This window comes from Crotalus tigris, unplaced genomic scaffold (genome assembly GCF_016545835.1).
Source record: "Crotalus tigris isolate CLP2741 ecotype Arizona unplaced genomic scaffold, ASM1654583v1 scf7180000024116.2146003, whole genome shotgun sequence".
NCBI lineage: Eukaryota > Metazoa > Chordata > Lepidosauria > Squamata > Viperidae > Crotalus > Crotalus tigris.
In genome coordinates this window covers 207,965-233,953 of record NW_024100393.1, presented here as the reverse complement: position 1 = coordinate 233,953, position 25,989 = coordinate 207,965, and the positions used below count along the sequence as shown (strand labels likewise).

The 25,989-nt window shown below is 36.1% G+C and overlaps 1 protein-coding gene across 5 annotated transcripts in view; it reads right to left on the bottom strand.

The window, feature by feature from the left end:
- Nucleotides 1-25,989, bottom strand: part of NCKAP1 (NCK associated protein 1) — a 65,803-nt gene that overhangs the window by 33,352 nt on the left and 6,462 nt on the right. The window contains exons 2-9 of one of the 5 annotated variants that reach the window (XM_039322535.1): nucleotides 24,292-24,309; nucleotides 22,798-22,908; nucleotides 9,511-9,603; nucleotides 9,257-9,313; nucleotides 8,354-8,496; nucleotides 8,181-8,271; nucleotides 3,910-4,047; nucleotides 1,624-1,672 (exon numbers count right to left, since the gene is read on the bottom strand). In XM_039322535.1, the coding sequence (XP_039178469.1) occupies nucleotides 1,624-1,672; nucleotides 3,910-4,047; nucleotides 8,181-8,271; nucleotides 8,354-8,496; nucleotides 9,257-9,313; nucleotides 9,511-9,603; nucleotides 22,798-22,908; nucleotides 24,292-24,309 (700 nt within the window). Of the gene's footprint in view, nucleotides 1-1,623; nucleotides 1,673-3,909; nucleotides 4,048-8,180; nucleotides 8,272-8,353; nucleotides 8,497-9,256; nucleotides 9,314-9,510; nucleotides 9,604-10,637; nucleotides 11,941-22,797; nucleotides 22,909-24,291; nucleotides 24,310-25,989 lie in introns of those variants that run through there. The other 4 variants (XM_039322537.1, XM_039322538.1, XM_039322539.1 and 1 more) reach the window with 4 other exon arrangements.

Genomic DNA, 25,989 nt, shown 5'->3' with positions numbered 1-25,989 from the left:
CTACTCAACTGGTGCAGCACCGTTTGCAGAATGGGACTTTTGGCGGGCTCAGTAGGGCAGAGACAGCCTGGACAATTCCTATTGGCTTTTGAAAGTCAATAGAATTAGACTCTATTTAAGAGAGTCTATTCTATTGGCTTTCAAAAGCCAATAGAATAAAAGGGAGTAGCACAGCTAAGGAAAAGGGGGGAAAAAATGGCGGACTATGTTGTTTGGCGACCCCCGTGAAATGGTCGTTTGACCACAAATGGAGTCCCGACCCATAGGTTGAGAACCACTGGTTTAAAAGGAGAGAGAAAAAAAATCATAATTTATTTTATGTTGAAACATAATGTGAAAACCTTTTTTATCTTTACATTATTTTCTTCAAAAAGAGGCATTCTTGTTTGGTCTCCAGTAGAAATCAAATCGCCATGAGTGCAAACAACTTGCTTGGTGTTTTGCATTAATAAGTATACTAGAAAAAGGCATTTCCTAGGTTTTATATCTAGTGCATCAGAAAATTAAGGTTTTTTTTTTTAAAGAATAATGGTTCTTCAATTAGCCATTCTAAAGATGTTCTAGGTAAGGATTAAAAATCTCCATCAGCTAGCCAACCACAAACAGCCACACCATCTCCTCAGCAAAGCATTCTGGTTAAAGGTTCAGGTGCTTCCAGACATTTTAAAGAGAAAATGCAAGGATAAGCAGTCCCATTGCTCCCTACTTTTTCTCATATGATGATGTTAAATGATAGGTCTTTTCTGACTTTCTGTTAGTAGATTTCTCCTGTTAGTCCTTGAACTGAACTTATTTCTCAGAGAGGTATCCATAAAATCTCCCTTTGGTTCCTCAGTTTTAACATAAAAAAGTTTGCCATTTTAAACATTGATTCCCAAGGAAGATATTTAAGCACATTCTTGATTCTCTTCTCATTAATATAAACAGAACTTTTTTGGGTCATGTCTATAAGAAATGTTAAAAGTTGGAAAAATTAAATAGTTCACGCAGCTGATAACACTGCTTGACCATAAAAAAAGGAAGGAATTGGAACTAAAGCTTCAAGTACGTTCATACTACCCAATGTGTCAGCTAGTGTAGCTAAGAGAATTGTTGTGTGGCTCAATTTTAACTCTCTACTGGTCTTTAGCAATAGTGTGTAGCTTTTCTATGACTAAGTCCAACTTCCAAACCTGCCATGACCAAAATTTGAAACCAAGAAACTACTAATTCAGATTCTGGTCCATATTTATTAGAAATGAAAGATGTACAGTTTGGGGCTGGGTTGTAAGACGGTGGTACACATATTTTATTTTACTAGTATGGTTCAGCTTAAAATGCAGTGGGAATCGGGACTCCATTTTTCCTTCTATTATTTCTCTCATTCATCTTATGTCACAATAAAAATTAACGACCAGTAAATTTCACCTGGATTTGAAAAGTCTAAAACATCAGCTGAAGATGAAATGTTGTTTAGCATCATTTTATGCCACTGTACTAAAAAATTATGGTTAAAGCCATGAATATTTTGGAGTAGAGAATAGCACAATTGTTCTATTCTCTCAATAATTTCTTACATATTGATACTGTGACACCACGGTAAAGAACTTTAACTGCAAGCAAATCAGTAAAATTTAAACTTACAAATTATCCATTTTTCCATTGTATCCAGAGAGAGATATTCACATGGCATCTGTTTAAAAAAGCAATTTTTAATCACCACTGGAAAACAGTAATCTAGTTAATATAAGATTCATTTTCATCTAACATCTACTTACATTTTAAAGAAAAGCAGGAAAATATAATGTACAGATATTTCAGGATTATAAAAATGGTTTAAATTATATTTTTAATACAGATAAAGCTAAAATGGCTTAATCTGTATTTTGCTTTAAATATAACGACTGTTACAGTTACTTAGTTCTGGACTGACATGTTCAAAATGTAGTGTCAGGACTGTTTAGCTACAATTCTGCATGGCAGTGGGAAGGGAGGAAGGTGTTCAGTTTAACAGAAGTACACATGTTGTTATGATCTAACAATTACATATAAATACACTCTTGACTTCTTCTGATTTGTCCTGAAATACACTTCTCCTAACTTAGAATTGTGAAGACGATTAATATTGAACTGAGACTGACTTATTATTCAATTTCAGCTCAGAGACATACTTTCTAACCTGTATTTAAAGATGAGCTAACTTTTCTTTGTGATGATCCTCATGGGAGCCCCTTGGGAGAATATAATGACTTAATCAGCACAAATTTGCCAACTGCGATAGCCGCAGGCATAATTCTAATGGATCAGTGCTGTCCAATGAAGCATAACTAAATATACTTATTGCATATATAAACACAGTATGTAGGATATGTGGAATGAAAAAATTAAGCAAGCACTATTTATAGCCTAACAATTTGTTATTTACTCTGATTCTGTAATTTAAAATTTTAACATCCCCAACATAAAAATTACAATTCTGTGCTTAATGGCCCAAGTGTAATCTGACTTGCAATAAAATTAATAAAGAGAACTAGAGATAGAAGCTTGTATGAGAAAGTCATCTTAATTCGGTGCTTGCCATTATGATAAGGTTGAATAAAATCCATTCATGATGTAAAACTATAATGGGAAAAACCTCCCCCTCTCATAATTATACAACACAGAGATCGTCTACTAATAGGAGACATTCAAAAACAATACTCCTTTACATAATAACTGGTTAAAATATGGAAAATTCACTGCCATCTGTCCCAAAGGTGCTTTTCCAAAAGACAATTGGACTTTCTTGACTTTTTTTAAAAAACATTTCACTTCTCATCCAAGAAGCTACTTCAGTTCTTCGATGAGAAGCGAAACTTTTTAAAAATAAAATAAAATAAAATAAAACAAAAAAACCCCAAGAAAGTCCAGTTGCCTTTTGGAAAAGCATCCTTGGTCAACCAGGACCTTGAAGATTGAGACTCTCCACAGACATTTATCATCATCTGATTTGGTGATATTCACTAATTTACATGGTTTTAAAAAAGGGACTGGACAATATTATTTTAGGGCAGGGTTATCCATGCCTACTAACATTGGTAGCAGAATTTGATAGGTTCAGATATGTCCTGAACTAAAGACAGTAGAAGAGAATTCTCTTGCCAACGTTCCACTTGTAAGCCTTCAGAATGCTTCTATACTGGAATAGACAGACTTTCAGTTGGTCAGTAGATTGCTTTTTAATTTACATATGGGAAGAATCACTAATGTAGAAAATTAATTAATGTATACACAGCATTAATAATAATTTGTTTGTATAGATTTAATCCCCATTGTACTACCTTGCAGTGTTTGGGGTGGCTAAATATTCCCAGATACCAGACCACTATATTAACTGGGTTAATATAAGATCCCCCACCTTTTAACCATAAGTTAAAAGAGCAATGCATAGTTTATGATCTACCTCAGCCAGTATTTTAAGTTTTTAAGTCCATCCATCCATCCCATTTCTCTATTGCCCATCTCCCTCAATGAGGGACTTTGGGCACTGTACAATAAAACGTTAAAATACAAAAGAGTAAATAGAAACGTTAAAAATGTTAAGAGGAGACAAGAGATTAAAGTTAGTTAAAAGGAGAAGGGAGGGTTTTCTGGGGACTAAACAGCCTCATGGCTGAATGCTCCCCTGGGCTCCGCAGCCGTAGAAGCATGACTTATTAAATTAATATAATTAGTTGTTTGGATAGAAGATGTTATGCAAATAGCTCAATTAATTTATGTTAACCTACATTTAGGCATAATATATGAACTCAACAAAAAAATCTGAATTCAAAGGATAACAGAGGTTGGTGGATAACATCTTATATCCAAACAAATAACTGTATTAATTTAATTAATTAATGCTAGTTTCAAGGCATAAGTATAATGCAGATCCATCGAAGAGTGACTTACTGTGTCTGATTGTGCAGGATTAAGCATTGTGCTGGGAGCACTGATGAGGCTCAAGAGCTGGGCATTTCTCCACTGATCAGCTGAAAGGTTCCGACGAGGATAGACCATTTGAAGTGAGATTAGGGCATCTGAAAGAGCCTAGAGCACAAATTAATAATGAATCGAGACATACATTTTAAAAACTGATAATAAATAACATTTGAATCTAATATCACGGTACTTTCAAGCATCCAATGTTGCTCATGTTTCAGAAATCCATAGCAAAACTTGAACACTGACTCCAGTTTGCATGCTACAAAATAGCATGTAAAATACACCCTGCTGTTTTTAAGTGCCTGTACATCCAGAGCACCAACAAGCTAAGCCTGCATCAAAACAGCTGTGATGGGATATAGTAAATTCACATTCTATCTCTGGCTGAAAAAACAAAACAAAACAGTATTACCGGTACTTCTTGCTATTTATTACCAAGGCTTATACATCAGTCCAAGTGTAACTGACTCTAAATGGCTTGCACTTCCATATTCTATAACAAGATTAAAAACAAATAAAATACATTCAATGAATCATCATCATCTCATATGCAAAGAGCCAAAATCCGATTAAAACAGATATTCCTCCTGCAGGAAAGAGAGAGACTCACAACACACCAGCCTCTGTAGCCTTCTTGAAAAGCCATACATATTAGCTTTCTAAAATACCAAGTGGGTTGGGGCTAATCAGATTTTGAGGGGGGGGAGGGGGCAAAAACACAGCTCAACCCCACAGCCCTTGCAATGAAAGAATAATCAGTTCATAAGTCTCCCCCCCCCCCGAATCTTATTCAGCTGCCAAATCATGAAGTATTTTAAAGTACTTTGAATTGCACTGGCAGCCATCCCATGCAGCTCTGAAAGAACAGGCAATGGATAATGGGCAATCAAGTGGCATCCATAACTAGCTGAGCTGTTGCATTTTGGACTGCCTCTACTATCTAGGTACCTTTAAGGGCATGAAAAGTGCATTGCATTACTGTAGTAGAAAAGTAGCCAAGGCACCTTAACTATGAGGAGGACTTGATTCAGAAAAGGCCATAGCCAGCACACAAGATGAGAAGGCCCTCCTCACAGTAGCTACCTCTTGTTCTTTAAGTCAAATCAGTAAATCTAGGACAGGGGTCTTCAAACTTGGCCACCTTAAGACTTGTGGACTTCAATTTCCAGAATTCCTCAGCCAGCCATGCTGACTGAGGAACTCTGGGAGTTGAACTCCACAAGTCTTAAAGCAGCCAAGTTTGGAGACCTCTGATCTAGGAGGAACTGCAGATGATGAAACAGCTCAGCTATCCAGAACTAAAGAAAGAATATACATATGGATTCTGAACCCCAAAGCCATTCCACCTTTCTGGAACTGAGCCTGCTTTTCCGCCATCTAGACATTAATAACTTCCAGGCCCTAGATCAGGATTCCAATTGGCAGGGGTGGTGATGGGGTAATATTCAACTGAGAATCTTGTGTCAGCTCCATACAGTAGAACAGACTAAGAAAAGTGTAACAGTATCAGGTCCAGTGGCATTCCACAACAGAACGCCCTAGGCCTTGACTACTTCCACCACTATTGACCAGAATTGTCCCCTTAGGAAAAAAGATCACTATGTATTCTCAACACTCAGATACACTGCAGAGTGATACCATAATCAATGGTACTGAAGGCCACTGAGAGATCAAGCCAAATTGTGAGGGTTGCACTCCCTCTACCCCAGTCTTGCCACAGCTCACTAACAAGGGAGATCAATGTGGTCTTGAAACCATATCCAAGCATGAAACAGCCCCCAAAGTGTCCAAATAATCTTTTTTTAATCTAGGCCCCTCTGCAACTGCAGGCCTATCTTCTTAACAATCTAAACAGTGTTTTGAGCTGTACTGCATTAAGTTATGTATGAAGAATGTAGTAAGTAGATAAAAAGTGCCAACTGAAGACACAAGAATGACGTTCCACACCTGACATAACTTAAATGTAGCACTAAACCTATCTGCACATTGACTTTGTCTATCTGTACCTCCCTGGAGGCTTTTACCAAGGTTCAGATGCCAAAGTCGATGCCACAGAAAATTGAATCAATTTCCTCAGATCCTGGCTCAAACTCTTATCACCTAAGGCGTAATTCTGGTCACTTTTATAGTATTTGTATAGCAGACCTGCAATTTCCAACTAATCTGAGTGATTTTATTTCCCAATTCCCACAGCAGCCCAAAAAATGCTATTCTGACTTACTCTTTCTGGCCTTTTTGAACTGGACATCTGGGTGGCAATCCATACAATAAGAGTGGAGACATACTATCATTTTGCCACTCTTACAGCCACAGTGTAGGCTTGAACCTATGTTCTTACCAATGTTTGATCAGATTCACTCTTGTTTTTTTGTCAGCATTGCTCTATGCATCTCTCCAGCCCATTCACCTGTCGGAGCTCCTCAATAAACTTAATATTTCCCCAAGATCAGGAGTGTCAAACTACTGGCCCATGGGCCGGACTCGTCATGAGGAAACCGCACCCACCCCATTGCCGGCAATGGGGAAAAATTCCGATACATCGCGTGACATCACATGATGTCGCGAGTTTGACATGTCTGCCCTAGATCAACTGACAAGGAGAAGCCACTCAGGTACAATCCTGTCTAAGGCTGCAGTTGTTTCCATAGTAAATAACCAAGGCCTCTCCATAACTGTCTTCCAGGGCTTCAGTAAATTATCCAAGAACCCTCTGGAAACCAGACGATCCATTAGACATCTGAGGCAGACCAAATGAATAGACTCATTCATTTGCAAAGATTGGTAGTACTAGTTAACTCCATAGCAATCAAAGAGTAGTTTTGTCAATAACAAAGGACAGTTAATATCCTCCATTCTCAATTCATACTGCATCTACTTTTGAGACACAAATGAAATCTAGGAGAGAGCCCAACTGCTTCCAACTCCTAGGATGACCTATTAAGGTATGACACCACCAGGAGCAATCAGAACCAAATGGTTCACCTACTCAATCCTCTGCTCTCTCCAGGCCATTAACTCATTCCTCTTGTACTCCTCCAACATCTTTGGTTACCGTATATTCCGGCGTATAAGGCGACCCGGCATATAAGATGACCTCCGACTTCGGCGCCAAGTTACATGCCTAGAAAGTCGTCTTATACGCTGGAAACTACTGTTATTTCCGGCATATAAGACGACTCGGCGTATAAGACGACCCCTGACTTTGGCGCCAATTTCAACGCTTTCAAATGTCGTCTTATACGCTGGAAAGTACAGTACCTTACCCTGTCCAATACTCAAAGCCAGGGCTTGGCATCACACAACTCCCAAATTTTACTTAACATCTCTCTTCCATCACAAATACACTTCTATTTACTTTCATTACCTTTTACTGTTTCTTTTCGCAAAGCTACTGCTTGAAGCCAGTTTATTTTAAAAAAAAAAAAGCAGAGAGCTTTTTAAAATGCTGACAAATGGTGACAGATATTAGAAGCTTTAAAAGCTATTTGGTTACTGGCTAACGTGATTATATTATCTTGTTCATAAAGAATGAAACTGCTTACTATAAAGTCAATCCAAATATACAGCAGAGAATCTTTAACAGAGCTTTATAGAATGCAGAGAAAGTGAGTTTTATTTCCCTTTTGTCTTATAGTTCCTTCAAGATTCATTCTATTAACTCTAATTAATTTAAACATTCCTTTTCACATGCTTGCAAATGATTATCATTACCGTGCATATTTGCATGCAGTAAGAAAGTGAAATTACGAATGTTATATTTTTACCAGAATGTAAAATTCTTCTTTAATGGGACTACTGCAAGCATAGTCTAGGAGGTGAAAACTCTGAGTCCCAAAGTATTAAATATAATTCTTTATATATATTTTATATTTTTGAGAATACTGAGAAAATGTGGTAAGCATATACGATACCAAAAGGGATAATGAAGGTTAAAATATTGAATTAGATAATGACTGTGAATATTCCAAGACTTAATAAGTGACTGAACACTATCTCACTATACAAATTCAGAAGTCAGGGGAAAAGCATAGAGAAATCACAATAATATAGCAATTTACAAATTTTGTTTACAGGGGAAAGATAAAAAGTTTTTATCTATTTATGCAACTAGCCTAATTAACAATCTAATTATTTTTAAATCATTAATGAAAATAGTGACAGGCACATTATAAAGCGCTTAACTGAATTTTAAAAATACATACACGCTCATTTCAGCAAACAGAAAAATTCACACCTACTTTACTGTGTGGTACAAATTCTTCCATCATTTTCTTCAATGGATTCTCATAATCCACAATCATCTGGCCAAGACGTGGGTACTCTCTATCACTGAAAGCAAAAGAAGAATTCAGTGTAAAAATACTTGTGCAAAATGCATGAGGTCCCCGAAGGCCCCCAGTGTATCAGATACCTTGCTCCATGCGTCATTTCATGAGCATAGTTGTACAATCCTATGATGGCTTTCCGTTCTTCAATCCGAGACAGCAATATCATTAATGTTGTGTAGGTTATGATTAAGTCTAGATAGTTCTTTGTTAAATCAAAGTTTACAGTCTGAAATTAAAATACAAGAGCTATTTTTAAAAAAAAAATTATGCCAAATGTATTAATTCACTGATTAAACAATGCACACTTTTTCCAGCAGATTACTCGTATCACATTCAAATTTTTATTCTTCTTGCATTTTTCCATGCCCATTGACCATGGTGTCTGTGACTGATATAGGCCCAACATCTGGACCTCTCAGATTTGCTCCGACTTATTAATTTGTCCCAGCCAAAATCCTCTATGTGAGCTCACCCAATAAAACAATTGTCAAATGTCTTGAAAATACATTTTTGGGTCCCAGAGGTAAAAGTAGTTAGTGACAAAATATAAAGTTCTCTCAGTAGCTGATATCCTAATTCTCTATCCTCTTCCTGACAAACCAGTGTACTGTTGCATGGAACAGTCAGAGAAGTAGGATTTTTGAGATGTGGTAGTTTGGGGGTGGATTTGGGGGAAATTTAAAATATTTTTTTAAAAACGTATATTAACCCTATTAATTTATTAAAACTATTCACCAATGGCCTTGTTTTGCTAAAGATGTTTAAAGACCCCATATTGAACAGATATTCCTGATCCGGCATTATTTAATAGTAATTTAAGCAGATGAACCACAGTGATTTGATGTATGAACCCCATGGTCCGTTTTAAATCTTTTAAGAATCTAAGGAACAGGTCCAGCTTGATATAACTACAACAATACAACCCTGATATTCCCTAGTAATGTTTCTATCTTAATTGCTTGAAAGATTCATTTTTTCAGACTTACAATATCAAAGAAGACTTGGCAAACATCAATGGTATTCAGTAGTTCACAGACATGATCCTTTGAAATAAAAAGGGAAAGAAAGGTATGATTGTTAATTACACCACAACATTTTACAGTAACAAAGAATTTATGATAGGCTATATATAATTTTCAAAGTCACATCATAGTGAATGATTTAATCTATACTTAATGGGAACTTTTAGCTACAAGCTATCGAGCCTCTCAAGAAAGTTAATCTATACTTAGATCTTTACCTTAAATTCCATAACATCAACAAAAGTGAAGTAATATAAAGCCAGATTCTTCAGAATTTCTGATTTCTCTTTCTGCAGCTGAGCTAGCTGTTGCTGTAAATTAAAGAAATATATATATATATTTAGACATATACACATACTTTTCTGCACAACCAATAGTTTAGTTTTGGGAAATTAAGAAATCATATTGCAATAATCAGATTTTCCATAATTTTTTTTACTTATGATTTTACCGTATAATTAATATCAAGTTGCATTTTATAGAAATTTTACAAAAATCAATAAATAGCAGGATTCAGTCTTTTCTGCTGTAAGCTCAGTGGAGTTCTCCCCCTGTGAATACAAATATCTACCATAAGGCTGGCAGTTAGGGAAGCAAGAGGGTGGATGTGGACAGAATACCTAGATCAACCAGATTACTTCAAGGAAATGTCTATAGTTCAACCATTGTGTGTGGCTTTTTATTTTGAAGACCAAACTAGCATGAATTGGAATTTGAAAAGGTTAATTATTGATATTTTTATTTCTATCTACTTATGCACAGACCATGGTTAAAGAGCAATGCAAGTCAGGAAAGGAGATGGCACCATGTGCATATCTGTTAACCAGTGTGATTGGCTAACATGTCATGTAAATTAGATCTTTGGTTGAAATCTCTCGCTGAACCGAAGTGTTGAGTACAGAGCACAAACTATGTGTGTAGCAAGCCAGCTACCCATTCCAAATAATGAATAGCTCTCTGTGATACACAGGTGTGTGCACACATTTCATGAGCAAAGGTATGCACACACATAAAAAAAGAGGACTCCACTGGGCTCTTTGCAATATTTTCATGAAAGCTGAGAATGATTCTAACCATATTTTTATTATCTTTAATTAGTCCTGGTTACTGGGTATAATTAGTAGTTATTAGTACAGAAACTGTGACATAGGCACAGAAGATCTAAATATGAAATTAAGTGTTATGTATTGGTTATACAGATAATTAGCCAAAGCAAAACCATCTATGAGCACAAATCAGCATGATGAAAAGAAGGACAGGTATCTCGATGTGGGAAAAGTAGGTGGTAACAGAGTTTACAGGTTTACTACAGAAAAACAATACACTTTTAAAATTCAGAACTTACCAAAAAGAATATCCAGGCAAAGCCACGTTAAGCATGCAAAATAAAATATAGATACAAACATAAAATACGGTAACGGTTCTTTAACCAGGCCAATATAACACAATATACATTGAAAACACAAGCAACAAAAGAAACAAAGATGAAAAAAGAAGCAAGAGGCTAGCATGTTAAGACATTGGTGAAGGTATGGAAGAGCAAAATATGAAAACAAGAGTATTCAGTGAACATAGGCTTTCACACAGTATTTTCCAGCAATATTCGTGTTACATACGCTACATACATTACACTCTGAGTGCTATGATAAAAGCAATGATTTCCTTCACACTGACTTTCATGAACAGTGTCACAGATCTCAAATTGTATCTATAATATGCTATTTCATTGAAGATGGGAAGCAACAGTATTCTGGGAGAAATGATATGTTCTTTTTGAGAGATGGTCTTAAGACAGGTCAATATATGAGGGAAATACACTTTTTCAATCCGTTCACAAAAGTCAAATAGAATTTTATCATTTTCCATCTTTTCATAAACATTCAAGTAATTCTCTGTTACATTCTCCTAAAATAACTTAATTAAATGCAGATAAATTGCTCCTGAAAATTATCAACAGGAATCATTTCTGGAAGCATACATAAGGACTGATGTTGACAGTTGTTACTAAGATGTAATAAGACAGGCTGAAAGGTATGTAAGGTAACAAATGCATATTAATGGAACCAGTTTTAGTCAAACATGGAGAAATGTTTCCTCATTATATCATTCAGAAGATAGGATACTCAGAAGGAACTACAACAGATCATTTTGATTTTAAGCAGACTGCAAAAGAAATACGAAGGCAATATTTGGTTCCATGCTCAGGATTTATGAAACTATCACTTGGATTGAGTTCATCTAAGAATACAATTCCATAGATACTGAATTCACAGGGACAATAGGTTTTGGCTAATTGTGGCTTCGCTATATATCTGTACAAACTTAAAGACTGCATTTCCTTAACTGCATAGTTGCAAGGCAATTGTCGTTTGCTTTTAACTTATGTTGTCTGAAGATGGTATGGCAGTTTCCTTCAGCTGATATAAAGTCAACAAGGCAAAAGTAACACAGATCTCCTTCTTCCCTATTCAGGCTGACAGCAATCTAGAAGCAAATCAGGGATGGATAATCTGAAATTGCATTATCTGTAAAAGAAGTTGGGCTGCATTAACAGAAGGATAGAATCAAGATCACGTGAAGTGTTAATACCACTTTACAATGCCTTGGTAAGGCCACACTTGGAATACTATATCCAGTTTTGGTCACCGCGATGTAAAAAAAATGCCGAGATTCTAGAAAAAGTACAGAGAAGACCAAAAAAGATGATTAGGGGACTGGAGGCTAAAACATATGAGGAACGGTTGCTGGAATTGGGTATATCTAGTTTAATGACGAGAAGGATGAGGGGGGGCTTGATAGCAGTCTTCCAGTATCTCAGGGGCTGCCACAAAGAAGAGGGAGTCAAGCTATTCTCCAAGGTGCCTGAAGGCAGGACAAGAAGCAATGGATGGAAACTGATCAAGGAGAGAAGTAACCTAGAACTAAGGAGAAACTTCCTGACGGTTAGAACAATTAACCAGTGGAACAACCTGCTTCCAGAAGCGGTGAATGCTCCAACACTGGAGGTTTTTAAGAAGAGACTGGACAGCCATTTGTCCGAAATGGTGTAGGGTTTCCTGCCTGAGCAGGGGGGTGGACTCAATGACCTCCAAGGTCCCTTCCAACTTTATTACTACTACTAGTACTACTACTACTACTACTACTACTACTACTACTACTATTGTTTCACAGAAAATACTGGAGATGATTCCAACTAAAAATAATTTGGAAACATATCTTATATAAAAGATTGATCTCTTCTTTTTAGAAAGTGCAATATAATCACATAAACATAAAATTATAAAATATCAATATTAGAAGGGATCTTGCCAATTATTTAGTCCAATCTCTCCTGCCCAAATGCTTAAATCCAGGGCTTTTTTTTTGTCATAGAACGCTCAGAATGGAAGTTCAGCACCTTTTTTGGATGGAACCTAGTAAGATAGGCAAAGCGGATTGTATAACGTGTGAGTTCCAGCATTTTTTTTTTTTTTTTTACAAAAAAAGCACTGCTTAAATCCACAACTTTTAATAAGTGGTAGGGCAAAATTGAGGCAAGTTGAGGCTAATTTGTGCTAACTAATAATGCACAAAATAAATTGAACAGAAAAAGGATCAATAAAGGAGAATATGTGTAGCTCAGGATTGAAAGGAGACTTCTTGGTGCTTTTTAAGGTTAGTTGTTTTCTTGCAGCCATTTTGTTACCCCGAACTAGTTAACGTCATCAGTGCTAGAAGAAGGATCAAATATGAAGGGAGTGGAGAAGGGAAAAGTAGGCGGAAGAAAGATCGAAGTAGAAAGTGGAGAATTCAGGTAGGGGGTGGCATAAGGAAAAAGGTTCCGCAAAATTCCCCAATGTCTTCCCAGCTTGGAATGTTGCTAACCACTCCATTCAAAGGTCCTTTCCATTCTAGTCATGTGAACCAGAGTTGAGTTGCTTTTGAGGGGTTGGACAAAAGTCTAAAAGCCATGCTTTTCCTACTTTTTGTCTCTAGTATTTCTCTTTCTACTCAATTTTCTTGTAATATGAATCTAGCTCTGTTTGAAGGAGCGATTTGAGTATGTGGTCTCACATATACAATAACAGTATCCATCTGATCCCTCATTCTAGATCTTCAGGCCAGTGCTCTACAGGGTTAAAACGAGAACCTTATTCTTCTGCAGGTGAGCTAGAATACCTGGCTGGGAGTTTGTAAAAAGATGAATTAAATGGAAATATAATGCTGCTTGCAAGCAGCTTTGCTATTCTGCAGCCTATTATTTTTTATTTACGTTGCATTATCTCATACATAACAAGTATAGCAAACACTTTACATGTCATCAATGAATAATATGCAAAAGAACCAGATTCCATTTCTAAAGATACTTATTACACTAAAAATGTTCATTTGTATTCTAGAATCACTTAAGTAGATCTTTCCAAAGTGAAACTTTTTTTTTAATAAGTCAATATCTGTTTTTTAGGTAATGCCCAGGGATCTCCATTCTAAAAACCCATGCAAAGCGCTCCCCCAAAAATACAATGGTGATTTTATTAAAATAAGATAGTTAAAAAGTATTTAATAATTTTTATTTTCTGTCAGTTTAAATAGTATCTCTAGCACGTTTCTGAGAGATTTCGGGGACAGCAACTCACTCCTAACATAACAATCAATACTTAACTATGTTACCTCAGGAAAAAACTTGATAAAATGAAAATAAGGAGGAAGATATTTAAGTAGATCATATTTTTAGGTTTTAAATGAATTATTATCTATTCCACTCAATGTCTTCAAGTTGCGTAAAGATTTGGCAAATTTCTGCTTTTATTTCTGCTAATTTTACTTACGGTAATTAATGTTTAGACTCTATTATTCATAATTTCTAAAACAGCAAGATGTTCATTTTGCAGTTCACTGGTATAGTTGTGTCTATCTAATGAGTAATTCAAGGAAAGTATTGAAAGTATTAAATATATAAATAAATTTAATATTACTGATAACTCCTGCAATATTTCTACCAGTTCCTTTTTTATACTCCCAAAGGATGGCTATTTTGTGGGATCAACCCTTATGAAAGAGAATTGGCTATTTAGCTCATGCAAGTAGAACATTCTGTCAATGTGATTTTATAATTGGTCACTACTGAAACTATTGGCAGCAGTCTTCTCAACTCTGGAGCTTTGAGAATGGGTAGCTCAGTGATAATGCTGATATTTCTAGGTTGCCCTATTTCCTTCTCACATGAAAAGAAAATATTAGTAAATATTAGTAAAACATTTCTTTCTCATTTTTTTAGTAAGTCACCACATCTCCAACTCAGAACATCTCAAGCATGCCATAGTAAAACTGTCAAGCTTTATATTTGAAATAGGAGAGAGACCAAAGGTTGTTCTTAAGTAGAATTAGATATATAGTACAAAATAGCAACAAGGAGAAAGACAGGCTACTTATCACCATAATTTCAGCCTTGATTATATAGACCTGTAAAGAAATTAGGTCAGAGGGTACAATGCTGGAGGATACATGAACATCTGAGGCTGTTTGTCTTATCCTACTTCATGCATAACCTGTAAATCTGGTCTGTGCAATGACTGGCCCATACAAAGTAGTAATTACCATAGGCATGTAACTACTAGGAGTCAAAATTTAAACTGAGTACATATAAGATAGCAGGAATTGCTGCAAAGCTCCTAAGTGAGATTAGAGAAAATTTGTTTCTGCATGATCGTTTACTAATTTGTAGCCAATATATGATCAGTTGTTTAACTGATCAAATGTCAATCCACCTGACATTTGAAGTAAGTAAGAAACTCAAGTTTATATTGCTGAACTATCACACCTTAATTTCCATGCTTCTTAAGAATTGCGGGAAAAGTAACAACAGAATACGTGCAATGCAATGCATTGCCTACTCCTATGATAATTCACATGGTTTGAGTTATGCAAATATATTTTTTTCAAGATTTTGTAATATAGTTGTGTAATATTTAAACAAATCTTGGTATTGTGGAAAAATATGTTCTCTTAAAAAACAATCTTTTAAGTCTTTTTTACTTTTACTTTCATTATTTCTTCATAGTCCAATTCACCAACTGAAATTATGACCATAAAAATGAAACTTGTATCTTTAATATTATAGCATGTGTTCCAAAAATCCTTTCCAAGTAGTGTAGGATTTTTCCTAGGTAAATATAAATACCCTTATTTATAAAAATAGAACAAACTGAGCAAACTTTTCTAAAGAGGTGCTACGTAATTTGCGGAAGTCTTTCTCTTTGAATCATTAAAAAAAGCAGTGCTCCCCACCCACAAAGTCTTGCACAGTTCCTTCATAGACATATGTTTTCCCCAGTAAAATAGTTATGCATCAAATGTATGCAAAGACAGCTGGGAACTACTTATTAAGCAGTCACATGACCCTGGAAAAGGAAGTGGCTATTAAAACCATTGTAACGCTCATCTTTCAAAGGACTGGAACAGAAAGCTACAGAAAGTATGCTCCAGTCATCAAATATAAATGGGAGACAGTCATTTCGATATGGGCCAGCTCCACTTAATAATCTAATAGATTCAATGGATGTAACTCAAGCAGTCATTATGTGCCTTAATTGCAGCATCCACCATGAAAAATATATCAACCATCCAGCACTAGACAAGTTCCCTAACCAATCCTATGCAATTCATTTAAACATTGTGTAACTGTAAATGATTATCTCGGTGAAATAAAATCTGTATTTAAAGTGTATTTTAAGTTAACTCCTTAAATAACAAGAATGCTTAACTTAATGATTTACTTCAGTTAAATGTAAAGTAAACAAAAATATTTTAACAATTTTTACATTGTGAATATCCCCTGAAAGGTGTTTGTACCATGTGGAATCACATACTCACCGCTTCTCAAGCAACTGCCCATTTTTTTTTCAATCTTGCACAGTTGCTTAGTCTGTTCCTATTTGTCTTTGGGCATAGCAACTTTGTTAGAAAAAAGTGATACATCTTTTTTTTAAAAAAAATTTCCCCCTTAATACGAACAGCCATCCTTCATATGTATTACAAGTACTACAAAACACTTCTTTGTAAAGAATTGCATCGCCCTAAAATGTCTTTAACTTTCTTTCTAAGTATTATTAAGCATTGCACAGAAATCAATAATAATTGTTTTTCTTACTACAGAGTTAATTACTGTAAAATGCTAGGAGTATATAAAAGGAAAAAAAATACTTTCATTTCATTGCTATAATAAAACATTTCAGCTTTCAATATTTTTTCCACTGTTATTGTACTTACTATTAACCTCAAATCTTTCTCAAGTCTGCCTGATACATTTTTAGTAATCTGTTGTCAACAAGTAGCCAAAAGGCAAAAAAAGATCCTTGAGTTATGACATGAAACAATACATTCCTGGTTATAATAATGGCATACTGTACTAATTAAAACTGTTCTATGATCAAAGTTGCAGAAAACATGTGTGGGGGGAAAATTCAATACTAGGTAATGGAATGTAGTTTCTCCCCATCACATCTACAAGACAGATTTCTTAGTTGTACTAGGAGAGTCTACAGGAGATTCAAGGGACAAAAATAAATTCAGAAGATCAGATTTCTGGTCACTACCAACTAATTCATTTTGACAGTACTGTAGAAGAGGGATACGTAATGTTCGGCGCTCTGAATCTGTTTTAAAAGTTGGCTTTGGATCTTGCATTACTTCACATTCCAGATCTAGTTTCCAGATCTTGAAAGCTGATTATTTTGGAAGATACTGTCCAATTCCTCTCTCCTCTCCCAGTTTCCCAAGACAACGTTGTACTCTGACCATTCCAAACCTCCATTTTGATACTATTCACTTACCCAAGCCCATGGCTAAAACACCTTTGAGTTGTTATGTAGGTAGTCCTCAACTTACGGCCACAATTGAGCTGAAAAATTCTACTGCTAAGCAATAGATCTTTTTTTTGGCCACAGTTGTTAAGTGAATCACTGAAGTTGCTAAATGAATCAAGCAGTCGTTAAGCAAATCTGGCTTCCCCCATTGGTTTTGCTTGCCAGAAGCTGGCTGGGAAGGTTACAAATGGTGATCACATAACCCCGGGACGGTGCAAGTGTCATAAAAACATGCAGGTTTACAAGCATTTGAATTTTGATCATGTGACCACGGGGATGATGCATCAGTCATAATGGTGAAAACTGGTCATTAGTCCTTTTTTTTCAAGTGCCATTTTAACTTTGAACGGTCATTAAACGAATGGCAGTAAGTCGAGGATTTACCTGTATACAACTGGAATATTTTCCCTTTATGCCAACACTATCCCAATCTTCGTTCACAGCATGTAAAATCTAGAATGCTTTATCATCCATTTTCTTAGCGGCCAGATCAAGTGGCTTGTAAGGGGGTGTGATCAGAAATTTCTTTTCAGATCTGATCACTACCCATACTCCACTGCAAGCATTTCTTTTCCAGCAACTCCCCTCCCAATTAGCATTCTGCCTCCTGGATTCTCTTCCTTTATGTCCTCTCTCTTCTCTAATTTGAAAGCGCCTTCTCCAGGCTGCCTGAAAATACAGAAGAGAAAAACAGATCTCCACTACTTTATTTGGCAAAGAAGAGGCAAATCTGTACAATTCTGCTCTAATGCTATTCTGAAACAACATTTCTGCTACCGTATTTTCCGGCGTATAAGGCGACCCGGCGTATAAGATGACCCCCGACTTCGGCACCAAGTCGCATGCCTAGAAAGTCGTCTTATACACTGGAAAATACCGTTATTTCTGGCTTATAAGATGACTCGGCGTATAAGACGACCCCCGACTTCAGCGCCGATTTCAACGCTTTCCAAAGTTGTCTTATACGCCGGAAAGTACGGGTACTTTATTTGAAGAAGTGAGGGCGTATCGGTGCCATTCACTTAAACAATATTCTGAAATAGTGTTAAGAGTCTGGTTTACATATAGCAGCTGTAATTTCCCTCACACACTATCCAGAAAATAAAATATGATATCTGAACTGTGCTTTGGTTTATTTTCCAGTCTTCCTAGATTTGTTTCACTCCTTTTGAAATAAGAGATTGGCCAAACAACGTCAGTCTTGCACTTTCAGTTGTTCCAGATTCAGAATCTATATGCTTGCCCAACTGCGATAGTCTCTGCTTTCCTGTTCTCTAAGGTTATCCCTGATCTGCTGTCTATATGTACACTGCTTTATTTCACACTTTTTTTTTAATCTCAAGAGATGCCCAAATGGTGTGTGGGAAGAGGGGCACACAAATCTGTTCAGAAAGTTTTAGCCAGAGACCATAAGTCAGCTTCTCCCTGCTGACCATGGACAAGCTGAAAGGGGTTAGCAATAAAGCTAGACTGACAAACCAGGATCCCCTCATTTGATAGGTTCTCAGAACAGAGGCAACAGAGACAGGATATGCTGGCATTGTTTAGTGCTATCAGCAGATAGCATTTTATCTCAATAGCGGGGCAAGACTCATAAAAATACTGCACTATAATAACATTCCCTTTTGTTATTGTTTTTTTCATTTGAATTCCAAAAAGGAGCAGAAATTCCTTCTAATTCAGTGGTGGTGAACCTATGGCACGGGTGCCAGAGGTGGCATTCAGAGCCCTCTCTATGGGCACATATGCTGTTGCCCCAGCCTTGCCTCCCCCTGCAACCTCCTCCTCACCAGCAGCACGCCTGGAGGAGAGTCGCCCCCGAGTGCCCACATGGAGCAGCACAGCCAAGGACATGGCAGCCAGGCAGCGTAGAAAAGACTCTGCCCTCACGCCCGATCGCACATAGTTGATGCTGCGGGGCATGGGCAGAGGGCATGGCCGCCGCCATGGCACTGCTGGGCCGCCATGGCGATCTGTGGCGAGCCCTGGAGGTGGTGAGTGGTCCTGCGGGCAGGTGGGGTGGGGTCAGGACAGGGGGTGGAGCAGGGGCGGGGCCAGTTTTTGGGCACTCAGTTTCTAAAAGGTTTGCCATCACTGTTCTAATTTGTACTTTATAACATATTTTTGTGCATTCAAGATAGGAATACTAACCGACAGCTGTTTGTATATTTGGGAGGGGTTTTTTAAATAAAATTATTCCACCGATAGCATTGAATAGTGAATTTATTTAACATATAACTAAGTGCCTTTAACACAAAATAAGTGAAAAGTTAAAAATTAGTGTAATCTCATTCTAAAAATTACAGAAGCAAAACCAACCCCCCCCAAATCTTATTAGTTCCAAATTTTAAAACTTCTTTGGTATAAGAACTTTATTTAATCATTGTACCGAACTGCTATTCTCAATGCATTGTATGCAATGCAAATCCAGTTTTGGTAACTTTTGCTGACTCATGAGATTTTGCTCTTGTTGCAACATTTTTGTCTGATGCATAATGGTAAGCAGGTAGAACCTGTCTAACGCTACCCTAAAATTAGCTTTGAAGAATATTAAAATATAAAATAAAAATATATACATATATACTGCCTACCTAAAAACTTAGTTCTGATATCCTACTTTTCTCTCTTTTTAACAAAACAAATATGACAAGAGGAAAATCCAAACTAAAACTGTACTTTTCTCTCCTTGTGTCTTGGGAATTTTCCATCTTAATTCTTGGATGGGGTTGCATTCCTGCACTCAAGAATGTTCACAATCTGGGGAGCAGCTTAGACTCATTGTTTGTGCTCAAAGAGCAGGGGGCAAGTGAGGGCCAAGAAGACCTTTACTCAGCTACATTTGGTGGCCAGTTGCATCCATTTTTTAGAAAAAAGAGCTCTCCAGAAGGTCATATATGGCCTAGTCACCTCACAGTTGGACTAATGCAATGCTCTCTACATGAAGGTGCACTTGAAGGCCATTCATAAGCCTTAGATGTTGAATGTGTCTTAGTATAGTGTGATACCATTGCTTCATTAGCTGCGCTTGTTGTCTGTGAAGTCCCGGATACAATTCATGGCACTGGCTATCACCTAGGAAGACCCTCATGGATAGGGCCAGTTTATTTGAGGAACCTATTTCTCATGGTTTCTGCCCATCCAGTAAGATAGGTAGAATTCATATGCTTTGGATTCCCTTGATTAGAAATGACATCTAGGAGGACTTACAAACCATGCTTTGTCTGATATGGTATCTTTTCTGGAATGATATTCCCCATCTTCAAGATCTATACAATTTCTATCCCAATGATGTTCTAGAAGAAAATGACTATTTTCCCAGGCCTTGGGAATCAATCTTCAGTGTAGGAGTGGCCAACCTTTGAGCAATCAGGTCACAACTCAAATTCCTGATTTCTCAGGACCACATGAGACCATACAATCAAATGGTAGTCCCAATGGAAGAGGCATGGCTGGAATCACAAACCATTCCCATTCCCAGCTTAACCACCCATCCCCATCCTGCTCAAAGTTGTAGAGTCCAAATCCAGCTACTTTGCTATCAAATTTCAGCAGCATGATCTCTGACTATAAATGAATTGTTTTGTGTCTATGTCACTGTCTAGACCACCAGTGCTTTGCAGGTACTGCAGTGGGACATAAAAAAAATGGAGAAATGTTCTGAATGAGTCTTGGAAGTGTATACCCTTGGACAAATTATATCTGAGTTTGGGCTCTTATAACACTACTTTTCCATTGGGTAAGTAATAATCCTTTCATGGGTGGCTGATGCTTTCCACTGAAAGTATACATACAGATCAAGCCAAAGTCACCGCATTTGAAAGTTACAGATATTATTGTGGCTTGCAAAACTACTTATTTGAAATGTTGACAATGTACAACATTTGAATCAGAGTTCAGCATTCTTAAAGTACATCTATAGAAATCAATGGGACTTTAGCTTTACATAGCTAATAAGCCTTACTGATTTCCAATGAGCCTTCTCTAAACATAATTGTCTGGATGCAACTTACAGCAAGCAAATAAAGTTTTAGATACATAAATATATTAACATTGCCAAGTGGGACCATAAAAAGGAATATAATTACTGAACTTAATAACTGCCCCAGACATAGGAAATTTCAAGCAGCCGTGCAAACTCTTCCATGCAGAAATCGTGCAAGCCCATTACCTGCCTCCCCTTTCCACTTCTGAGAAGAAAAATAGATAGGTAAGATCATCTTCCTCCCAATTTTCCATTACGAAGAAATAAAAAAAAATAACCAACGGAGAGCTTTCTATCAGAACTCAGTTGAGATTATAAATATCTTTAAAGCAGTGTATGCTTATTTTATTGAACAAAATAGGATAATGTAGCAATACCATTGAATTAATTGAAATAAATCTAAAGATAGGGAACAGTAAAAGGCATGATTTGAGGGTATTTTATTCCATCCTGTTCAACAGATGGCAAAGCATCCACTTTCACAATACCAAAAGAATAGAAATAGCTTCGTTTTACACAATTACCTAAATTGAGAGCTGGACCCTTAGAAATTATATTGTGGGAGATGATTCTATTTTATTTATTTATTATATTTCTAACGTACCTTTCAGGATCACCACAAACTGGTTTATAAGACTGTAAAACAATATAAAAACACATATCCCATCCCTGCCCCCTATTCAGCATCTTTGAAGATGCTCTGGTATAAAAGCTCATCAACAATTTTCAGAAAGTCAGTGGATTAATGGATGGTGAAGCTGATGGAATTGCCAGAAATGATGAAATTGACACTTCTGATGAAAGCAAAGACTCTGACAGATATTATTTCTACTTTGAAGCCACTTTGGGGATGATGGTTAGAATTATATGGGATTACAGAAATAATGTAGACAAATGTTAATCTTAGATAAAGGGTCTGATGTATATTCTAATTGTTATCTATATGAAAAAAAGTTGGAAGGCCTTTTCTATTTTTCCTTTTTTGCACTTTCACTTTTTTCTTCTCTGACCTTTTTATTTTCAGATCTTTTTTTCTGCTTATCTTTTAACTTAAAACCAATAAAGTTATATAAAAAAGAATCTTCAGAAAGTATCATGGTGTTCTTTCTACCCCAGGTTATGATGGAATGACTAGTTTAATCAAAAGGCAGGAGCCCATGAGACATTTTCTCAGAAATATATTTATTTCATTCAGTTTTCCTCTATAGTTAATTTAAAAGAATGATGGCTGTGTAATACTTGAAAAGTATCTGTTAATATTTCTAGTGGCAATTCTTTCACAACATTTTCTAATTCTCCACTGAGTTTGGAACATCTCAAACATACTCACAATAAACCCTGACACACTCAAAGGGTTCCACTGAAATTCTGTTCCCAAAAACTATTGTTAACTGCTTAGTATGGTCATACTCTAAATTAGATAAGCTCCTAACCAAATATAAAAGTTTTAGGACATAGTAATAGTCAACACAGAATACTTCTTCTATTATGTCGTTAACAAAGTTACAACTATTTAATGTCAGTTTTCCATCTAAAATAATCACTACAAAAACGTCAACCTGTATCATCACTGATACTATGGAAACATTAATAAATCCCTAGCAGTTGCATTAACAGAATTGATTAAAGAAAGAGACATTTATGAAATTCAATTATTTATGGAATGTTTCATTACTTACATTATTATTGCGTGTCTCTACAGCTGGAAATTTTCTGACTATGAATTTAACAGCGGATTCCAGATTTTTATCAACAAGATATGAAGGTTTAGCTTTTGGGTCTCCACAAGCCTATGGAAGAAAATAAAAACAAGAAACTAAAGATATAATCTTTTCACCAAGCATTTGTTATAAATAATCTGCAACCAAGAAAAAGAAATATCTCTTTGGCTTCATAGTGAAGTGAAAAAAAATGAATGGAGATTGTCATAGCTGGACAATGCAATGAGACACAGTACAGAAATGTTCTCCTACTGGAAAAAAAAGTGTGTGGACATTTCAAAGTAGTTAATGCAGGACAGTAGTGAAGGGAAAAAGCCATCTTAAAAGAAACTAATATTTTCCTTGTATCAGAGTGTGAAGTAGGTTTATCTTTAACTGCCACCCTGAATTAGTGAAGCTAAGCAACTGACAAAAAAAAAAAAGCAATCATGGGCTTATTACATTTTTATGTCTCATCTGAATCAAAGAAACAAGCAGCTTAGAATTAGCATTGGTCTGTCTACAATCTGAACAATTAACACTAGCGTGCATTTAAAGGTAAATGAAAGCAAAAGTTCTAATGAAATAGACCTATTTAAACTGTGTTTGTCAAGGTTACCTTTAGGCACAAGTTTTGCACCTGCAGCCACATTTCTTATGTTCTGATTTACAAACACACCGCAAGCCCCACATAATTATTTCTATCATAGAAACCAAGTCTTTAATTGGGCTGGGGATCCAGTTGTACTACTCTGAAATGTATTGAATGTCAGTATGGTGGGTGGCAGGAAGAGTTCTCAATTTGACTAGTACTGACAACCTGCTTCCAGCCTAAAAAAAATTAAACATTAATTTAGGTAACCTTTATTTTATCTAAACTTCCAATCTTCTCACATTTGCTAACATCATAATGTTTAAATGGGTTCTTATGGGATTTTGTGATATCTCAGCTGGCCATCAGTTTGCATAATGCAGGTATGATCCTTAACTGCTACAGGTAAACCTTTTCTTAAAAGTACATTGTTCTAGTCCAAGGGTAGGCAACCTTGGCTCTTTAATGACTTGTGGACTTCAACTCCCGGAATTCCTGAGCCAGCAGGAGTTGAAGCCCACGAGTCATAAAAGAGCCAAGATTGCCTACCCCTGTTCTAGTCTAAAATGAAGTCAATCTGGGAGCAGTGGTACATAGTAAAACCATGCCCAAAGTACAATTAGCAAATTCAAATTAACTACTCTTAAAAGAAAATTGTGCAGTAATTCTAATTTGGTGCCAATACCTTTTCTTCAACATAAAATTCTCATGTAATCTGTCTCATGCAAATTGTAACATGCTGCACATTTCTATACAATATAGTGAAAAGCCAGAATGGCAACTTATTATTATTTACAGTTGTGAATAATAGAGAGAGAAATCATGGAAATATGAGGCTGATCTGAAAGCGGGCAGAGGGAAGGTGAAAAAGCTTTGCAAACCTTCCATACTTGTCCTTGCTGGGGAAGCATTGTAACGAAACAACAACAAAAAAGAGAAGATTACACATAAACAAAAGGTTTTTTTTTTTAATTCCCATAAACATCAGGTTCAGGAATGCAAACTAAAACTATTAACAGAGTTAAAGCTAAATATTGATACTCACTGTCAACATTTTAACTGTCTCCATTTACATATATGTTATTTAAAAGGTGTAAATCATAATTTTCAATACAAACACGTCTCATGTCATCTCCCAAAGTATCATTCTGAGAGACAAGGAAAGGGAATTAACAAATTGATAGTGCAGGAAACCTTCCGGAAGTAGAACTCTTAGTGAAAATCTTACATACCTGTAATAGAAACGAGAGCCAAGAACTGGGGGGAGGGGGAATCCCAGTCATTACAGCAAATCTAATGTTTATTGAATATAATTTGCCATAAGAGCTATGTCAATATGCTAGTCGATATGCCTGTTTCATACACAGAAGAAAAATGCTGCTTGCTTTTAAATCAACTACAGGATAGTCCTTGACTTACAACCACAATCAAGTCCAAAATTTCTGTCACTAAAACGAGACAGTTGTTAAGTGAATTGTGCCCTATTTTATAATCTTTTGGCCAAAGCTGTTAAGCAAATCATTGCAGTTGTTAAGCAAATCAGATTTCTCCCATTGATTTTGCTTGTTGGTAGCCAGCTGATAAGGTTACAAATGGTGATCACATGACCCTGGGGGAGTATCTTAAATCATGATCATCAATAATGCGGATTACCAAGCACCTGAATTTTGATCATGTGACCAATGGGGCTGCTGTAACTGTCATGTGAAGACCAGTCATAACTCACTATTTTCAGTGCCACTGTAACTTTTACAAATCACTAAACACATAGTTGTAAACCTAGGACTACCTATAATCTTATATCAAAGTACCTTTTTTTAAAAAAATGAAAATAACTTTTTAATTTAACACAATTTTCAAAAAATTTTGGATGGGAATTCCGGTGGGAACACATATATGAAAGGGATTAAAAAAAGACCAGCCTAATTCTTAAACAGTCATTGATAGGACACCCTAAAAAATTCTCTCTCTAGACACCAAAGCCTGTCATATTCATGCATAAATGGAGTGTCTTCATTCAGACATGGAAAAAAATCTGATGAATTAGTAACAGTAACTTATTCTATCTTGCAAATAACTCTTGATCGATTTCACAGTTTAAATAACATTCCAGAGAAAAACTGAGCGATTTTATTGCAGATCACTAAGTCTTTTAGTCTCTCCTTCTATTTAATATTTTAAACCAGCAAAATGTTCAAACCTATGAAATTAAGATAATATAAAGTTTATTTGAGAAATATAAATTAAGAAATTTCTTCTGCCAAAAATATGCATAATTATAATCAGCAATATGTATAATGAACTGATTTTAATAAAATATTCCTAAATTCTAAAACCCTAACCCAGGGGTAGGCAACCTTGGCTCTTTTATGACTCGTGGACCTCAACTCCTAGAATTCCTGAGCCAGCTCAAGGTTGCCTAGCCCTGCCCTAACCCTAAATTCTAAACTAAGGAAGACAGGATAAAAACTAACAAATTACAAGCTGTTAAAAATGTACAATTTTGCTGGTTTTGGTAATGTAATTATTTCTGTTTAAATTGGATTAATCTATATTTTGGATTGATCTCTTTCTTTTAT